General features: G+C 36.8%; 1 protein-coding gene across 1 annotated transcript; it reads left to right on the top strand.

Annotated features, from left to right (window-relative positions):
* Window positions 1-16,462: 16,462 nt before the first annotated feature.
* LOC310649232 (olfactory receptor 14A16-like) lies at window positions 16,463-17,380 on the top strand (the record flags this gene model as incomplete). Its single annotated transcript, XM_083377535.1, has 1 exon — window positions 16,463-17,380. One exon carries the CDS (start codon window positions 16,463-16,465, stop codon window positions 17,378-17,380), a length of 918 nt encoding a protein of 305 aa, XP_083233661.1.
* Window positions 17,381-17,975: the final 595 nt, after the last annotated feature.

The following is a 17,975-nucleotide window of genomic DNA, read 5'->3' on the forward strand; positions in this document are numbered from 1 at the left end:
AGTGCTGATTAAGGGAGGGAAATTCTTCCAGATATCACCTTCTATCAATGTGTCCTGCACACAGACACAAAAACATCAAAAACAAAAAAACAAAAACAAAAAACAACTCCACAAAAAGATCAGAGTAATTTCTTTTGGGTGATGTTTAACTAAAACTCAAAGAATTCCAAAAACTTCTTTTGGGTGATGTTTAACTAAAACTCAAAGAATTCCAAAAACTTGTCCAACAAAGAATCTCTCCTCTTTCGAGTAAAAAAAATTGCAAGCTGAAACTGCAAGAGTGGGTATCAAGTTTCACATCCACCCCCCTTTCTCAGACTGGAATTCTAAGCAGAGAAAAAAAAATGGTTAAAAGGACCAGCCACCCCCCCTCCTTCTGGCTGTCTCTCCCTTTCTCACTCTTGAAGTAACACAGCTGGGTTGGGGGGGAGTGAGTAAAAGAAACGTTACAAAAATCTCACCACTAAAAAAAATAGTTTGCTCTCCTTTACATGCATTTACTCTCACACATCATCCATGGCTTTTACAACAATAAAATCTGCAGTTTTGAGGGCTAACACACTCACATTTACATATCAGCAAATTAACTCATTCACTTCCATTCTGACTGCTTGCATAAACAATTTCACATACAAAAATTTCATTTCATACTTTCTCCAGACAAACCATACATTACAAAAATTCCATTTCATACTTTCTCCAGACAAACCATACATTATTAAATAAGGCCTTTTTGTTTGGTGTTATCAGAGAGGATTTTGACCCTCTTCCAAGTCTTGGAAATAACACAGAACAACACAGACAGACATATATACACAGATACTATTAAGACAACATTTATTTAAAACAGAACAAAACACACATATAAAACAACATTTATTTAAAACAGAACAAAACACACATATCAATTTGGGGTTTTTGGCCAAAACCATAGTCCAAAGAGCAAGATTAAAAGAAAAAGATAGAAGAAAAACTTGATTTTATTTCTTTGATTTTTCTTTTCTTTAGGTTAACAACAACTACTTTCCTATTCTTTGATTTGGTAGACCAGAATTGTCAAATTAGTTTGGCTGGGAGCCTACAATGGGAAGCTAGACCCCAGAAAACTCCAGGCAGTTGAAATCAACAGGCGCGCCCCTGGACTTTACTGAGAACAGCTCGCCCCAAGAGGCTCTTTCAAGCCCCACATAAGCCAATTTTAACAGGAGTTCATTTCGGGCATATTCATTGTCTATTTGCCTTGTATTTTCTTCCTGCAATCTATCCACAAAGTCTGAATAAGCCTGATTGGGATCTTGATAAACCTTTGCAAAAGACATTTTAGCTTTTTCGTGAGGATATCTTGTGGAAAGCTGCTAAAGCCCCTTCAAATTAAAAGCCTCCCTTGGGCTTTGAGCCTGTTGGTCATTTGTAATGAATTGTCCCGTGCCAAATAATTGATCCCTATTTACTCCTTGAGGTAATCCAGCAAGATTTTTTCTCTATTTCTTTTTTATTTATATTCAGATTCCCAAACAAGATATTGTGATAGAGTAGCTTACCTATACTCATTAAAAATCCTTGCACATAGTTGATGAAGTCATGATGCAAGGGTGGATTGGTGAACCTCCGGATGCTGGTGGCGGCAAAAAATTAACAGGATAACAAGATGACAAATCTTCCTCATAAGGAGGGGGAGGCGGAGAAACTGAAAAGGCTTAATGAAAAAGAGATTCATTAAGAGGAAAAGAAATGTCCCTAAGGCATGAGCTGTAAGCATAGAGTGAACAAAAGGTGCTCCTTGAGTGAGGAGAGAGATTTGGAGAAGGAGGAGGAGGGAAGGGGGGAGGGGGGTTTAGAAATGGCAACAAGCTCAGAGGCTTTTTCCTCTTTGTCAGAGGGAGAGACAGGCACAGCAGGGCAAAGAGTAGAAGGAAGATTCTCCGGAGGCAGAGCAGAGGGGGGAACATGCACAGCAATAGGAGGAAGTTTCTCTGATTTTTCATAGGGTGGGGGCGGCACGGATGAAGGCAGAAGATCAGAAGAGTGATCAAGAGGTTTAGAGATAGAAGATGTTAGATCTAAAGGAGATGGCAAGAGTTTTAATGCTGCCATCACGGCTTGCCATGCAGACAGAATGTCAGCAGGCACCCTGGGATGATTGTGAAAATATTTACCTAGCTTTTCCCAGGTTATAACAGACAAAGTGCCTGATTCTGGATAAGCCAGACAATTTTTGTTAATATATTGTAAAAGTGTTGTTGAAAGTCTTCTTCCTACAAGATGGACCATGGTGCCATTGTGTTTTTGAACAAAATTAGCCTTCTGCATTATATTAAAAAGTTCGTCCCTATGACCTGACGAAACTTTGAAAAGTGAGGAGCCCGTTACTCACGAGTAAAAGCCTTCTCCGAGGTGCATGAGAACGAGAATGCAGGCAGCACACGCCTGGACAGGAGTCGTGCTGTGGAGTTGAAGCCGTGATCCAACGGACGAGCCCCCAGTTGTTGCGATGAGTGACCGGGCAGGGTTCTGGCCTCAACTCTTAGAGCCCTGTGACAGGGGTGAGAATTTAGAGGGACCCTCGCAAGGGTGAACACCTTGAATATGGAAGGATCTTGCCCTTAGTCACCGACCCAGTGTGCCGGAAGTTCCGACGGTCACACTTGGGAACTGCGATGATTAGGCAGAGTCCTAGGACAAACTGAGGCACAGACACAAGTTTGCTCAAGGTGAGGGAGCACGGAGTGCCCGGGGTGGATGTTATGCCCCTGAACAGCTCTGGACACCCTTCTTTTATTAGGCTGTTTCATTTGGGAGGGGGGAAGTACACATGAGGAATTAACATATGTGAGGTCAAAGGAAAACATAATTCATTGCATACATCTACTAATGAACATATGTAAGGTCAAAGGAAAACATAACTCATTGCATACATCTGCTAATGAACATATGTGAGGTCAAAGGAAAACATAACTCATTGCATACATCTGCTAATGAACATATGTGAGGTCAAAGGAAACAATAAAACATAGTTTATGTTAACAGAGAACTGATAATGAAGAGGGCAAAGGTCATTACAGGAAACAATAATGCATAGCTATCTTATACAAATGTTAACAAAGTTGACAAGGGTTTTAAAGCAAGGACAAATACAGGAGACAAGTCTTGTTATAAATGAAGCAGGGGGCAAAGGTTTATCACAGGAATGTAGACTTCATAATTATAATTGGGGAAAGGCAGAGGTATTATCTTGAAGCAAGGACAATTACAGGAGACAGGAAGCCATATCTTGAGGCATGGGCAATGTAAAGAGATTTATCACTACAACTCAAGAATGCAAAACTGTACAACTTTTAATATAGAAATTAAAAGGGTCTTTTGGAGTCTGGGGTAACTATAGGTGAGGATCATTGGGAGGTGAGGTACTGGTTGGGGGGGCTTGCATGTGTAGGTTGTGAGTTGGTGCTGTCTCTGATTAGCTGTGCAGATGATTTGGATTCTGATGGATTCATAGGCTGGTTGTAAATCAATGTATCTGTTGATATAATTTCTTGTGAAATGCCAGGCTTCAATGAACTCACGAGTGTGGCAGGTGGTAGTTGGCCGATGATTTTTGTGTTGCTCCAATTAAACTGGTGCTAATATGGGTAGGGATTAAGGATTTTGGATTGTGGCATTTGACTGTCAGCCAGTGTTTCTGGATCCTGGTTTTTAACTGATGTGATGTTTGTCCCATGTAGAATTGGTTGCAATTGTTACAGTTGATTCTATAGATTACATTGCTTCTTTCATCTTTCTGTACCTTGTCTTTGGTTTTGGATAATTCCTTTGGTTCTGAATAACATAAACATACTGTGGAGATTAGTGTTCAGTGGAGTGATGGATGAGGGGGAAAAAGCTATCTCTGTATCTAATTGTTTTGTCATGCAATGCTGTATAGTGGTGTCTTGAGGGTGTGGAGTTGAAACAGTTCATGTCCAGGTTGTAAGGAATCTATAGATATTTTCGTAGCAATCTTTCAGAACCAAAAATATATATGTTTTCAGCTGAAGGCAAGATGGTTGCAACTGTTTTTCTGCAGTTTTAATTATCTATTGGAGTCTGAACCTGTCAGCTATAGTTGCTGTACCAAACCAGTTATTGAAGTACATATGACAAATCCAATAATTCCTCTGTAGAACTCTATCAACAATTCCTGGGGTGGTCTTAACTTCCTAACTGGATGCAGGAAGAACATGTATATATGATGTATGATGAGAGAGAACAGAGAGATAGCAGATGAAATCAATTCTTTTCTTGTTTTGTAATTTAGATATTCAATTCAATATGACAGTTATGATCATTCCCTGAGTGACTTTTTGAAGCACAAAAGAAAACATGTGTGATTTCAGTCTTCTCCTGTTTTAACATTATGGTAATTGATTTGTGGTAGACTGGGCTTGCAGAAGTTGAAGCTGGGACAGAAGAGCCTTTTTTTCCAAATTTGGATAGGTTAGAAGTACTCATCTTTGTCTTCAAATGTATAGTGTCTCTGCCCACTAGATAGCAATTCAGGATCCGAATGCTGCCCAGTCTGCTACAGCATCTAAAAATCATCAAGAGTTGAAAAGTGATTTAGACAAAATGAACCAAAGAATTATTAATATAGATGCCCAAATGGAAAAATGTAAAAAGACGATTGCAGAAAATCAACAAAGAATCCAAAAAATGGAACACAAGTCAATGGAGGTGGACCAGAAACTGGAAGACCCGAAAGATAAAAAACCAAAAACTGATGCAAATTAATGGAGAACTGGAAGATTCTTTGGCTGTTATAGAAATGGAGCGAGCGTCATAGTTTTTAAGATTTCAAAATATACAAGAAGATAAGGAAGAGAATCCTTTAGAATTGATGACAGAGTTGCTGGCAGATGTACTCGGATTTGGGAAGTCACAAATGGAAGGGGAAATCAATCAGGTGTATTATGTTAACTCCAACTATGCTAGAAGAAATAAAGTGCCCAGAGAAGTCCATGTCAGATTTTTAAAAAGAGCTGCAAGTGATGAGATCCTGAGAAAAATAAGAGATGAACTGCTGAAACACAAAGATAAAGAAATTCTGGTTCTCAAGCAAATTGCTAGAAGGATAAAAGAGGCCAGAAGATACTACCATTTTTTAACTAAGAAACTTGTCAAAAAAGGAGTGAACATCAGATGGCTGATTCCAGAAGGGATCTTAATCTACTGGGATACGAAAAGATACAGACTAGATACACCACTTAAAGCATTGGAGTTCTTTAATAGCCACAGAGGCTTTCTGGAGAGAGATGACTCAGAACTCAAGAAACAAGATGAAGCACAAGTGGAAAGTGAGACCAATCAAAGAGTAAGAGAAGAAACCAAACAAACTAAAACTACATACTTTTATTCAGAAGAGGGCGCAAAACAAGAGACCAGAGACAGATAAGATTGACCAGGAAATTAAGACCCAGATATAATTGAAAAATATGGAGGAAATTGGGATTTTATCAATAAATATCAATGACTTAAACTCCCCCTCCAAAAGGAGGAAATTTTTTACACATTTACAAAAAATAAAAATGGATATAATTTGTCTTCAAGAAACCCATATTAAGAGACAACATTCTAAAATCTTAGAACAACCAAAAATCAGCAAACTTTACTTTACAACATCATTTCAAAAGAAAAGAGGAGTAGCTTTTTATATCAAAGAAAAGATGATGCCCGAACAAATTTATGTAGACAATGAGGGGACAATCTTAATGGTTGAAATTATGATGGACCAAAAGCAGACATTAATGACTGGAATATATGCACCTAATGACAAACAAGAATAATTTTATCTTGAACTATATAAGAAAATATTAGACTCAAATTACCGAAACTTTTGTATAATGGGAGACTTTAACACAATAGTAGATAGAACTTTGGACTATAAAAGTGCTAAACAAGGACAGAAAGGAGGAAATTTACTACCTAAAGCATTTTCAAAAATGATAGAAGAACTTAGTATTTTAGATATATGGCGAGAGAAAAACTCAGAGAAACTACAATATACTTTTTACTTGAATAGACACAAATCATGGTCAAGAATTGACATGATATGGATGTCGTTGGACCTGAAATTGATGATCCAAGAGGCAGAAATTGAAACCAATGACTGGGCAGACCACAATCCAATAAAAATGATATGGAAAGGAATTAAGAAGAAACCTAGATGGTCTCTAAATACATCAATAATTAAGGACAAAGAATTCCTCCAACTAGCAATAAAGGAAATGGAATTTTTCTTTAAAATAAACAAGCAGGAAGAAACATCACTTCAAAATGTTTGGGACACTGCCAAAACATTTTTAGAGGCCTGGCCATAACTTATATTGCTATGAAGAACAAAGAAAAGAAACAACTACAATTAAAGCTGAGGGAGGAACTTAGAGAACTAGAACTAGAACTAGAACTAAAAATATATCCAGATAAACTAATACTCAAGAAACAAATGGAAATAATAAAGCACAAATTAAATTTAGCTGAGATGGAATTAATGGCTCAACAGATTAAACAAGCAAACAGAACTTTTTTGAAAACGCTAACAAGTCGGGAAGATGGCTATCATATAGATTGAGAAAGGAAAAAGAAAAATAATAATAAAGAAACTCCAAGATACAAAAGGAGAAATACAGTTTCAAAATGATGCAATCAGAAAAATTGTGAAAGAATATTATGAGTCTCTTTATAAAGCAAAGGAAATTTCTAAGGAAAAAATAGAGCAGTATTTAATAAAAGCAAATCTGCTGAAAATTCCTCAGAATATCCAAAACATATTGAATGAACCAATAACAATGATGGAGACTACAAAAGCTATAAAAAGGCAAAAAAGGACAAGACTCTGGGGCCAGATGTCCTGCCTGCATTACAAGAAATGCTTACTCCGATCTTGAAAGAACTTTGTAATGAAACTCTTCTGAAAACTACAATACCAAAGACATGTTCCGAAGCTAATATCACTTTAATTCCCAAAGAAGATGTAGATTTGACACATATAAAAAACTATAGACCAATTTCATTGCTAAATGTAGACTATAAAATCTTCGCCTCAATATTGGCAGAAAGAATTAAGAAATTTTTAATTGAATTTATACACACAGATCAAAATGTCTTCCTTCCTAAAAGACAGATAAAAAACAATTTAAGAACAATCTTGGACATTTTAGAGTATTACAAAGGCCATCCAGGCAAACAGATGGCTTTGATATTTCTGGATGTGCAAAAGGCATTTGATAACTTAAATTGGCAATTTATGTTTCAGCAACTTTTAGTAATGGATTTTGGAGAAAACTTTATGAATGCAATTTATGCAATTTATGATAAACAGACTGCTAGAGTAATTGTAAATGGAGACTATACAGAAAACTTTGATATTAAAAAGGGCACAAGACAAGGATGTCCTTTATTACCATTGCTATTCATATTAACATTGGAAGTATTGAACAGAAATATTAGACAAGACTCTGAGATTAAAGGACTAAAGATAAAGAGTAAAAAATATAAATTGCAGGCACTTAGAAAAGTGGAAAAATCTCCAACTGTCATTATTGGGGAGAATAGCTACTATTAAAATGAATATTCTACCGAAAATACTCTTTTTATTTCAAACCATTCTGGTAAAACTAGAAAAAGCCTTTTTTGATGAACTGAATACCATAATTTTGAAAATTGTTTGGCAAGGGAAAAAAGCACAAATCAAAGTGAAATTGCTACAGGACGTTAGTGAAAGGGAGGGATTTCAACTTCCAGAGTGGAAATTATATTACCAAGCAGCTATTTTAATGTAGATTAAAGAATGGATAAAACTTAGAGACAAAAGATTACTATACCTAGAGGGGCATGACCTGCAGATTGGCTGGCATGCCTTTCTGTGGTATGGAAAGAATAAAGTACATAGATATTTTCAGACCCATGCTATAAGAAATGCACTTCTCTCAGAGTGGGAAAAAATAAAATAAAATAATTATACTAAGATACCTGAATGGCTCTCAACAATGGAAGGCTTTGCTTACCCAAACTTAATTAACTATGATAAAATTGTAACATATAAAGACTTATTGGATAATGAAGGAAGATTGAAATCTAGACAAGACTTACAACAACAAGGTATTGACTAACCATGGTGGCCATATCTACAAATTCAATCGAGACATGAAAGACATGAAAGTAATGGGGTTCCATAAGGAACAGACAGAACTTGATCTTACATTGTTAAAAACAGATGAAAAAATGATTATAGATTACTGCTTAACTTAAAGATGGAGGAGGAGCAAGTTAAAGAAAACAAGGGTGATATAACTGTTCTTTTTGTTCAATTCTTCATAGCAGATAGTTAGAATCTATAAATGAAAAGTGCAGGTGTATTTGTATTGTCAGCTTTTAATCATATTTCAAGACAGCAATATATATGACCTGAAATGTATTTATTCTCAAGTATTGCTATTTCTGATACCTAATATGAATTAACTGAGATAAATATTTGCTCAAATGAAAATACACCAAAAGTATTTATTTTATTTATGCATGTTTTTCCTCTTTATAAGCATTATTTATATAACATACAACTTTGAAATGCAAAATGTTCACATTAAATCAATCATTTTTGGTGGGTCTTTCAAATGCTTGAAATGTTAACACAGCAATTAAAGATATGGCATAAAATTATCCCATTTCTGAAATGTTTTGTTTAATATAGTTTAGAAGAGGAAGTGTGCTTAAATCTGTTAGATTCATACTGAATTCCCTATTGAAAATGTAGAATTTATCAAGAAATGAAGAACTTTGGATGCATTATAAATATCATTAAGTGTAGTCTTCCAGAATTAGTGTCTTTGATAGTGGCTGCTGTAAAATACATGCATATATATAATAAAATCACACTATTCTTTGTCAGGAGTCAAATAATCATAATCATAATCATAATCATAATCAAATATATAGTTCAATGGTTCTGAGATCACATCTGCCAGTTCCTTGAGAACCTTGGGGTGTAATCCATCTGGTCCTGGTGATTTGAACTCATCTAGGCTGGACAGGTGCTCACCTACCATTTTCTTGCCTATCTTAACTTTTATGGCACTGGTTTGGGTAGGTTGGACTGTTTTTTTCCCCTTTGTGTAAAGACACATGCAAAAAATGAGTTAAATAGTTCTGCTTTCTCCCTATTGCTTGTCACCTTCTTGCCACTTTCCCCCACTAATGGACCAATCATTTCCTTAACTTTTTTCTTATTTTTTACATGTTGAAAGAAGCTTTTTTGTTATTTTTTGACTTTGGTCACAAGCCTTAGTTCATTTTGAGCCTTATCTTTCCTCACTTCATCTTTGCAGACTCAGACTATTTGCTGATATTCTGCTTTAGTTATGTGCCCCTCTTTCCACTTTCCACTTTTCCACTTTATACTTGTCCTTTTTGTCTTTCAATTTATCAGAGAGTTCTTTATGCAGTCATGCTGGTTTCTTTTAAGAGCTGTTATTTTTCTTCTTTGTTGGTATTGTGCTAAAGTGGGCTTTTATTACCCCATTTTTCAAAATTTCCCAAGCTTCTTGAGTTGTTTTACCCTTGAGGATTCTCATCCATGGAATCCTTCCCAAGGTCTCTCTAAGTTTATTGAAATTAGCTCTTTTAAAATCCAAGACTCTAGTTTGGCTGTGTTCTATTGCTTGTGCTTCCAGAATGTTGAATTCCAATATTGCATGATCACTTCCCCCCAAGGTTCCTGTGGCTTCGACACTTTTTATCATTTCATCTCTGTTAGTGAGAATTAAATCCAATATGGCTAATCCCCTAGTTCCCTTCTCTACTTTTTGGGAGAGAAAGTTGTCTGCTAGGTTTGTCAGGAATCTGTTAGATCTTCCACTTGGTTCAGAGTTTGTCTCCCAGTTGATGTCAGGGTAATTAAAGTCCCCCATTACTATTGTGATGTGCTTCCTACATACCTTAGTTAGCTGACTAGCCAAAAGTTCATATATTTCCTCTGTTTGGTTGGGCAGCATATAGTATACACCTATGGCAATGTCATTTTTCCTCCCTTTTATATTGACCCAAATGCATTCAAGACAGTTTTCATCATTTTTTGTGCTCTGTTTCTGTAGAGATGTAGTTATTTCTTATATAGAGAGCAACTCCACCTTTTTTATTTGGTCTGTTTATTTTAAATAATTTAAATCCCTCTATCTGTGTGTTCCATTTGTGGGTTTCATTCCACCATGTTTCTGTAATGGCAACAATATCATAACTGCCCCCATTTACCTGAATTTCTACCTCACCCTGTTTACTGTTCATACTCTGTGCATTGATGTATAGACATTTTAGTCCTTTATGACTGACCCTGTGTTTACTTTCTACATAACCTGTGTGGTACCTGAGTTCCCAAATTTTCTTTCCACCTGTTTGGTTAGTGCACTTTGTGTGGCACTCACTATTAAAAGCTTGATTTTGCTTGATAGCAAGGTTGGTATTTTTGTCCACACAAACACCTATGTTAGATGCACTGCTAACCAGGGCTTTTTTTCCTCATAGAACACTCAGAACGGCATTCTGGCATCTTTTTTTTGTTAAAGAAAGCTCCCTCCATTGGCTTTTGAAAGCCTATTGCAGGGCTAGGCAATCTTGGCCCTTTTTTTATGACTCGTGGACTTCAACTCCCAGAAATCCTGAGCCAGCCATGCTGAGGGGAAAGGGAGAAGTTTCTAAGCTGAGCCATGCTGGCTCAGGAATTCTGGGAGTTGAAGTCCTGGAGTTATAAAAGAGCCAAGGTTGCCTACCCTGCACCAGAGGAGGACATTAAAATTATTTACAGGGTTACTTCTTTAGGAACTAAACTTTTAGAATCTAAAACAGACATGTCAAACACAAGGCCCGGGGGCCAGATCAGGCTCATGAAGTGGTTTCATGCGGCCCACGAAGCCATCCTGGAAACAATGAGGGAACGGCCCCCACTGCCTTGGCCCTGGCCCAGAGACCCTCCTCCTGCCAGAGACCCTCAGATCTGTCCCACTCCTGCCCAGGCCCCCATAGGCACCCTTGATGCGAACAATGTAGAGCTGGCCACGCCCACCCAGTAGGCCATATGCACTCTGGCCACGCCCACCCAGTAGGCCACGCCCATCCAGGCCACACCCACCCGGCCCCCTGAGGGCAACCGCAATGCTGATGCGGCCCTCAATGAAATTGAGTTTGACACCCCTGATCTAAAACATCTAATTCAAAAAAGCCAACAGGAAAGACCCTCACATTTTTCATTTGCTTCTGTCTTTTGGAAGGTAAAATTAGATAACAAAATAATCTATTTCCTATGTTAACATCTCTGCAATGAAATTAAGAAAGGTAAGAGGAAAGAAATGAGAAACATTTTTCTCAAAGTAATATGTCTAATTTAGCTGATGCTAGAAAAAAATAGTATCTTTTGTACATACTCTTGAAAACTGTTTTGAATCTAACCATCTGTTACAACTAAACCACTTTAAATTAAACAATTCTTAAGAATGAAATATTCTTAATTTGGACTTTACTTTTACTGTTTTGGACTGTTGTGTTTTTTGAAAAAAATGACTATTTAGAATCTAGTTATGTTGCACTTCAGTATTTAAATAATTAATCTAGTATATACATAACAATATATGATGTTTTCTCTGGTGAGCTTAAAATCAATAACAACATTTATTAAAAAGGCTAAAATAATTTCTGGTGGTATTATCTGTACATTAAAATTTTGTTTAGTCACAATCTTTCACTTCATTTAATTTGAAATCAAGTGAAAAATTGATTTAAATTATTTTATTAAAACAAATTAATGGCAATTCTTTTATAAGAAGTTGCCTCAAACAAAATGAATTTGACATGCCTGCTCTAGATAGTTGAATGCTCCAAAATAAATTTTAGACCAGGCCTGTACATGCAGCCTACCAAGCACCTTTGGACAGAGCACAGACTTTTTAAAATAATAATAATAAAAAAAACCCACCACCACTGCCCTGAATGTCATGTTGCCTAGTGCCTCCATGGCTTACCATGACCACGAGCTCCAACACTGCAGATGCTCCTCTAGTCACCAAATCATTGATTAGCCCACTAGCATTCCTTTGCAGACCACAAATATTTTTAATTTATCAGTGTGGGCCTTTCCCTTCTACAAGTTGCACAGACCTCTTCTAGATTTTCCTCTTGCCTTTCCGAGTTAACTCCTTGGTCTGTCATTGAGGTAGAATTGACTTTGCAGGGAAGCATATTATCATTTGATGTATATTTAACGTATGTTCTACCTTTATTTACCAATTATATAATATTTGTGTGCAATCCACATGGTGAGGCTTGGGGCAACTTACAATATTTTTAACATCATAAGATTAAAACATAAAAGCAGGGCTTTTTTTCTCATAGAACGCTCAGAATGGCATTCCGGCACCCTTTTTTGCACACACACACACACACACACACACAAAGTTTTTGCATAAGCTATGCTACTCCCTCTATTGGCTTTTGAAAGCCGATAAGAATTGCTGCTGACCGCGCCAAAAGACCTGGCCGGCAAATGTTGCACCAGCAAGTGGTCTGTAGTGAAGGCAAGTTGGCAGGAACTTTTCATCCCTCCCTGCTGCCCAACTACACCCTCTCAAATAGTCAAGTAAGAGGGGACAAGGAGTGGGATGTGGGTTCTGTGGAGTCCATGTGTACTCCTTCCTTTTGCTCACCCATGTCAGCAAGGCTGGTGGCCTATGTGGTGCTGGACCTGCGTCACCGTCACCTTGCCCTGCATGCCTAAGTGGCCGCCCTGCATTGCCTGGCCTGCATTGCCTCTGCTGCCCACCCCGGGCAGCCCTGCCATATAGAGCAGGCCCCACTGCTCCCACAGCACCAGCCACGCCGGCTCTAGCCCCGGGGGAGCAGCCCACCACCAACACTGCTTGCAGCCATCACCGCAGCAGTGCTGCCCCACCCCCTGCCCCCTGCCTCCTGCGCCCACCAAGATGAGAGTTCCAGCACCTTTAAAAAAAACACTGGTGCTAACCCTGTAATTTTTTGATTGCCGGGGACAGGGATGTTCTGTATCAATTAACTCATTGTCCCTGTTGTTTATTTTAAATATTCCTCCAGAAAATCTGTGAGTTTATTGCCAATTAACTCAGTCCCCTTCTTTGATGGATGCAAACCATCTCTATTGTATATTGTTTCACTGGAGCAGCTACAGACATTGTAACTAATATAACCAAAGCCTTCCCCTTTACACCACTCCTTTAGCCACATATTGAATTCTGCTATACACTGGCCTTTTCCATTTTACTCCTTATACACTAGTAAAATCTCTGAAAAAAATGAGCCTCCAGCCTATCCTGCTAAGCTACTGCCCCAAGCTCTGGAAATCATTCGGCACAGAGAGTACATCTTTTTCGGAAAGATTGTTAGTGCCAAGATGTACAACAGCATCACATCACAGTCCTGTTTTAACTCCATTGAAATATAGAAAACCTGTTAGGCTTTCTAATCTAACTTATATTAGATGGATTTGTATTAATTGGAGATTGAAGAAGAAAGCAACATGTAATTATACGGTCAGACAAATGGAAAAAATAATCCTCCATGGCCTAATTGGTAAGTGGAGACATACAGTACATTCCTTAAATCAAGTTTAATACCCTTCCTGATCTCACTCTATCCCAGATGAGACCCCAAAGGAAAAAATATCCATAATCCAACTGACAAGTGGAAGCCACATTCATGGGCCAATTTTACTGAACTGCAGAGGACAGAATACAACATCCTGTCCATGGCAAGACTAAGCTTTTATAATGGTCTTGCTTTAAGAAAATGGACAGGGGGACCCAAACTCATAACCATATCAAGCTAACACTTCTAGCTTTTGATTTGTTTGGTCAACAAGCCTTGAGTAACAAGCATCAAGTTCCTATTCTCTGGTAGATATGCCCCGAGTTTGCAGTTTCAGCCCCTTAGTAAGCTATTTATGTTTTATTTTCAAGTATTAGGCTAAACATTGAAGCCTTTCTCATGGTATTTCTGCCAGATCAAACCATTATATTACTAATTCTCCCCTTTCATAACTGTTGTGGCAAGTTATACAAGTTTAAAATAAGTCATAGCTTCCTATGGGAAGGTGGATTCTAATCAGGAATCCCTATGGCTGGGTGAATTGATATAGGTCTCTTTGTGAGGTTCAGAAGGGAACCAGTGCACTTGGGTCTTTTCAAAACCTTATCTACCTAGTCCAGTAACTGGAAGTGTTTTTGAGAACTGCTAGGATAGACCTCAGGAACGTGGTGGCTGAGTGGGTTAGGACGCTGAGCTTGTCGATCAGAAGGTCGGCAGTTTGGCGGGTCAAATCCCAAGTGCCGTGTAACAGAGTAAGCACCTGTTACTCGTCACAGCTTCTGCCAACCTAGCAGTTCGAAAGCATGTAAAAATGCAAGTAGAAAAATAGGGACCACTACGGTGGGAAGGTAACAGCATTCCATGCGCCTTTGCCATCTAGTCATGCTGGCCACATGACCACAGAGACGTCCTCAGACAAGCGCTGGCTCTTCGGCTTTGAAATGGAGATGAGCACCAGCCCCTAGAGTCGGGAACAACTAGCATGCATGTGCGGGGGAACCTTTACCTTTACCTTTACCTAGGATAGACCTCAAGGGAAGCAACAAAACCATTTTACTTTGCCTTGTGTTGTATGTGGTATACTTCAAGCTATAGTATTTCACAAATATATGCTTATAAAACAACTGCATCCCATCAATTCTCTGTTGTGGTTTTTTCCTGTTTACTCAGGAACAGAAGAAGCAGGAAACATGTACTACTACCTTAAATATTTTTGCATACAGCAATATTTTGCCTTCACTGCAGAGTCTTAAATTTGGAAAATATCAATCACTGGCTCTTTCAGCAGGAGGCCAGGCAAAATGTTCATTTAATTCAACTTTTTTCTTAAAATATGATGAGAAAGAATATAGATAACAAAATGAAATCAATTATTTTCTTGTTTTGCAATATAGACATTCAGTTCAGCAGGACAATTATGATCATTCCTTAGGGAGTGACTTCTTAAGCACAATAGAAAACAAGTGTGATATAACTTTTTTCCCCCAATCCTTGAAAGCAGAGAGTTAGTTTTATTTGTATCATCACCTTTCGATCATATTGCAAGACAGTATAAATATAGTGGTAAATAGAACACTTAGAACAATTTCTATGTGCAGGATTTTAGCTATGAAATGTTGCTTATAGGAAAACTATAATGTGTAAGGTCACAAAAATCTATTTTTGGACTGGACACAATTTTTGCCGAGGGTGATATACTGTAATCCTGCTACTTTTCACAAATTTAACAATCAACTTTACAGCCTGAGATATGATTCAAGTAAAGAAGTTCTTTATCCCTGTAAAAAATATACATGTGAAGAGTATTTGTTTGATCTCAAGCTCTGCCATTTGTTATGTCTAAGAAAAATAAACTGAGATAAATATGGGTTTATTAAGAAAAATCTATCATTTTTATAATCACTTGTAATATCATGAAAGAAACTATTGGTAAGTATTCCAAGGTAGTTCCAATTTTCACTTTTTACAAATTATTTTTAAAAAATAAATGTCTCAATGAACACATAATAAAGAACTATTATTGTATCAATATTTATTTAATGTGGCACTTCTTACATGGATCTATTAAGTCAATACCTTCTTTATTCTGCAATTGTATGTCCACTTACATCACTCTTGGCTTCCTGAATTCAGGAACCACATGTTAATGGACATATTCATGAAATCCAGGAGGACTATACCATAAAATCAAATAAAGTTGTTGTTTGTTTTTATGTATGTATGAGTGAGTGAGTTACTTAAATAAATATTGAATTCCTTAATTATTTTAATGAAACTGAAAATACATGCATAAAAATTTGCATGGTATATCATATGTATTTATTTTCTATCTTGTTAGCAGCTTTTTAAAATTAACATAGAAATCAATATTATCCTTTTTTTTTCTGGGGAAAGTGGAGACAGAAAGAGTAATATATGTACATGTTTGTCTATATGTGTAGTATGTTCCCCAATAGCAAACAATCCTTATAACAAACCAACTACAATATATTAATCTTTTTCATCATTTCAATTTATTTCTTTGTATCCCTCTTTCTTTTTTAGCATTAGGGTCTCTTTCTCTAAATGCCTCTTTTTGTAAGTATAGTCCATTCCAACAGACAGAAATTTGATATACTGTTTCATATATTATGTGGGGAAAAAGCTAAATATTTTTAGATGTATTTTGCTTTTGAAGATTGAGTAAACCTGATACCAAACATTAGGACAATTTTAACAATACTATGCATATATCATTGTTACTATAGTGGGGGTATTTCTGTACCCAATTCATTTTCTCTACTAATTTTCTATGATATTTTTTCTAGCCAGAAGAAGTCAGAAAAAATAAATGGCAAATGAATCCATTATGACAGAATTTCAACTCATGGTATTTTCTGATGATCATGATATGCAGATTTTGCATTTTGTAATCTTTCTTATCATTTACTTATTAGCCTTAATGGGAAATGTCCTTCTCCTTGTTGCTGTGGTCCTAAATCAGCACCTTCATGCTCCCATGTATTTCTTTTTGGTAAATTTATCCATCTCTGATGTTTGTTTCATCTCAACTATGATCCCTAAAGCCATGGCTGCTTCTTTGACAAATAACAGAGATATCTCCTATGTTGGATGTGCTGCTCAGGTCTTCTCAGTTTTCACATTTGGAGGTTCGGAGCTTTCCTTGCTGACTATCATGGCTTATGACCGTTATGTGGCCATCTGCCACCCCCTGCAATATACGCTAGTGATGAACTGGGATGCCTGTTTACAAATGGCAGCTGCTTCCTGGATAAGCAATTTGATTCATGCTTCCCTACACACCATTCTCACTTTCAGGTTAAATTTCTGCAAATTCAATAGAATTGAGCAATTTTTCTGTGATGTTCCTCATCTTCAAAAGATTTCTTGTACTGATACAAGAATTAATCAAATTTTAATTTTAGTTGTAGCAATCATCGTAGATTCATTTTGTAGTGGGCTCATCTTTATTTCCTATGGCTACATTTTCTTAGCTGTGTTAAAAATCCCCTCAATTCAAGGCAGATATAAAGCTTTTTCCACATGTATTCCCCACCTGATTGTCTTTTCTTTATTTTTGACCTCTACTCTTTTTGCATATATGAGGCCCCAAAGTCTATCCTCCCATACTTTGGATTTACTCTCTGCTGTTCTCTACACAGTTTTGCCCCCACTCCTCAATCCCTTCATTTATAGCTTCAGGAACAAGGACATCCAAAAGGCTGTGTGGAAAATGCTAAAAAACTAGGAGTACAAGTTTTATCTGGATATGTTTTTTGTCTTTATTTATAAGCATTATTTGAATATAATATGATTTGAATCTTCACATTAGAGCTATCATGGGTGTTCCAAATGTTTAGAAATGTTTAGAAATGCTAATTACTATAAAAATGAGAGAAGAATCAATTAGATATATTGTATAGAATGTCCTAATTCTAAAACATTTGTTTAATGTGCTTTTGGGAAGAGTCATTGAGCTCTGTTGGATTGATACTGGATTCAATAATGAAAATGTAGGATCTATCAAGGAATTAAGACTTTTGGATGCCTTGTAACTATCATACTTTGAAATAGATGATTATGTATGAATGGAATAACAATATCAATGTGCTCTTAAATATTGCACTGGTGTTAATAATTCTGTTCCATCCTGATTTTTCAAGGTTGCATTGATGGTATTTGTTTGTTCTCTACTTCTGTATTGATATAATGCAAAGACTGATCAATATTTGTCATCAATATTAAATGTTGTATTAAAAGCTTAGCTACTACTTTGATTTTTATTATTCCTTTTCTGAGAGAAAAGATGTTGAATTGGTACTTCAATTTTGGGGAGATTCACT

The sequence above is a fragment of the Vipera ursinii genome, assembly GCF_947247035.1.
Source record: "Vipera ursinii genome assembly, chromosome: Z".
In the NCBI taxonomy this organism is placed as follows: Eukaryota; Metazoa; Chordata; class Lepidosauria; order Squamata; family Viperidae; genus Vipera; species Vipera ursinii.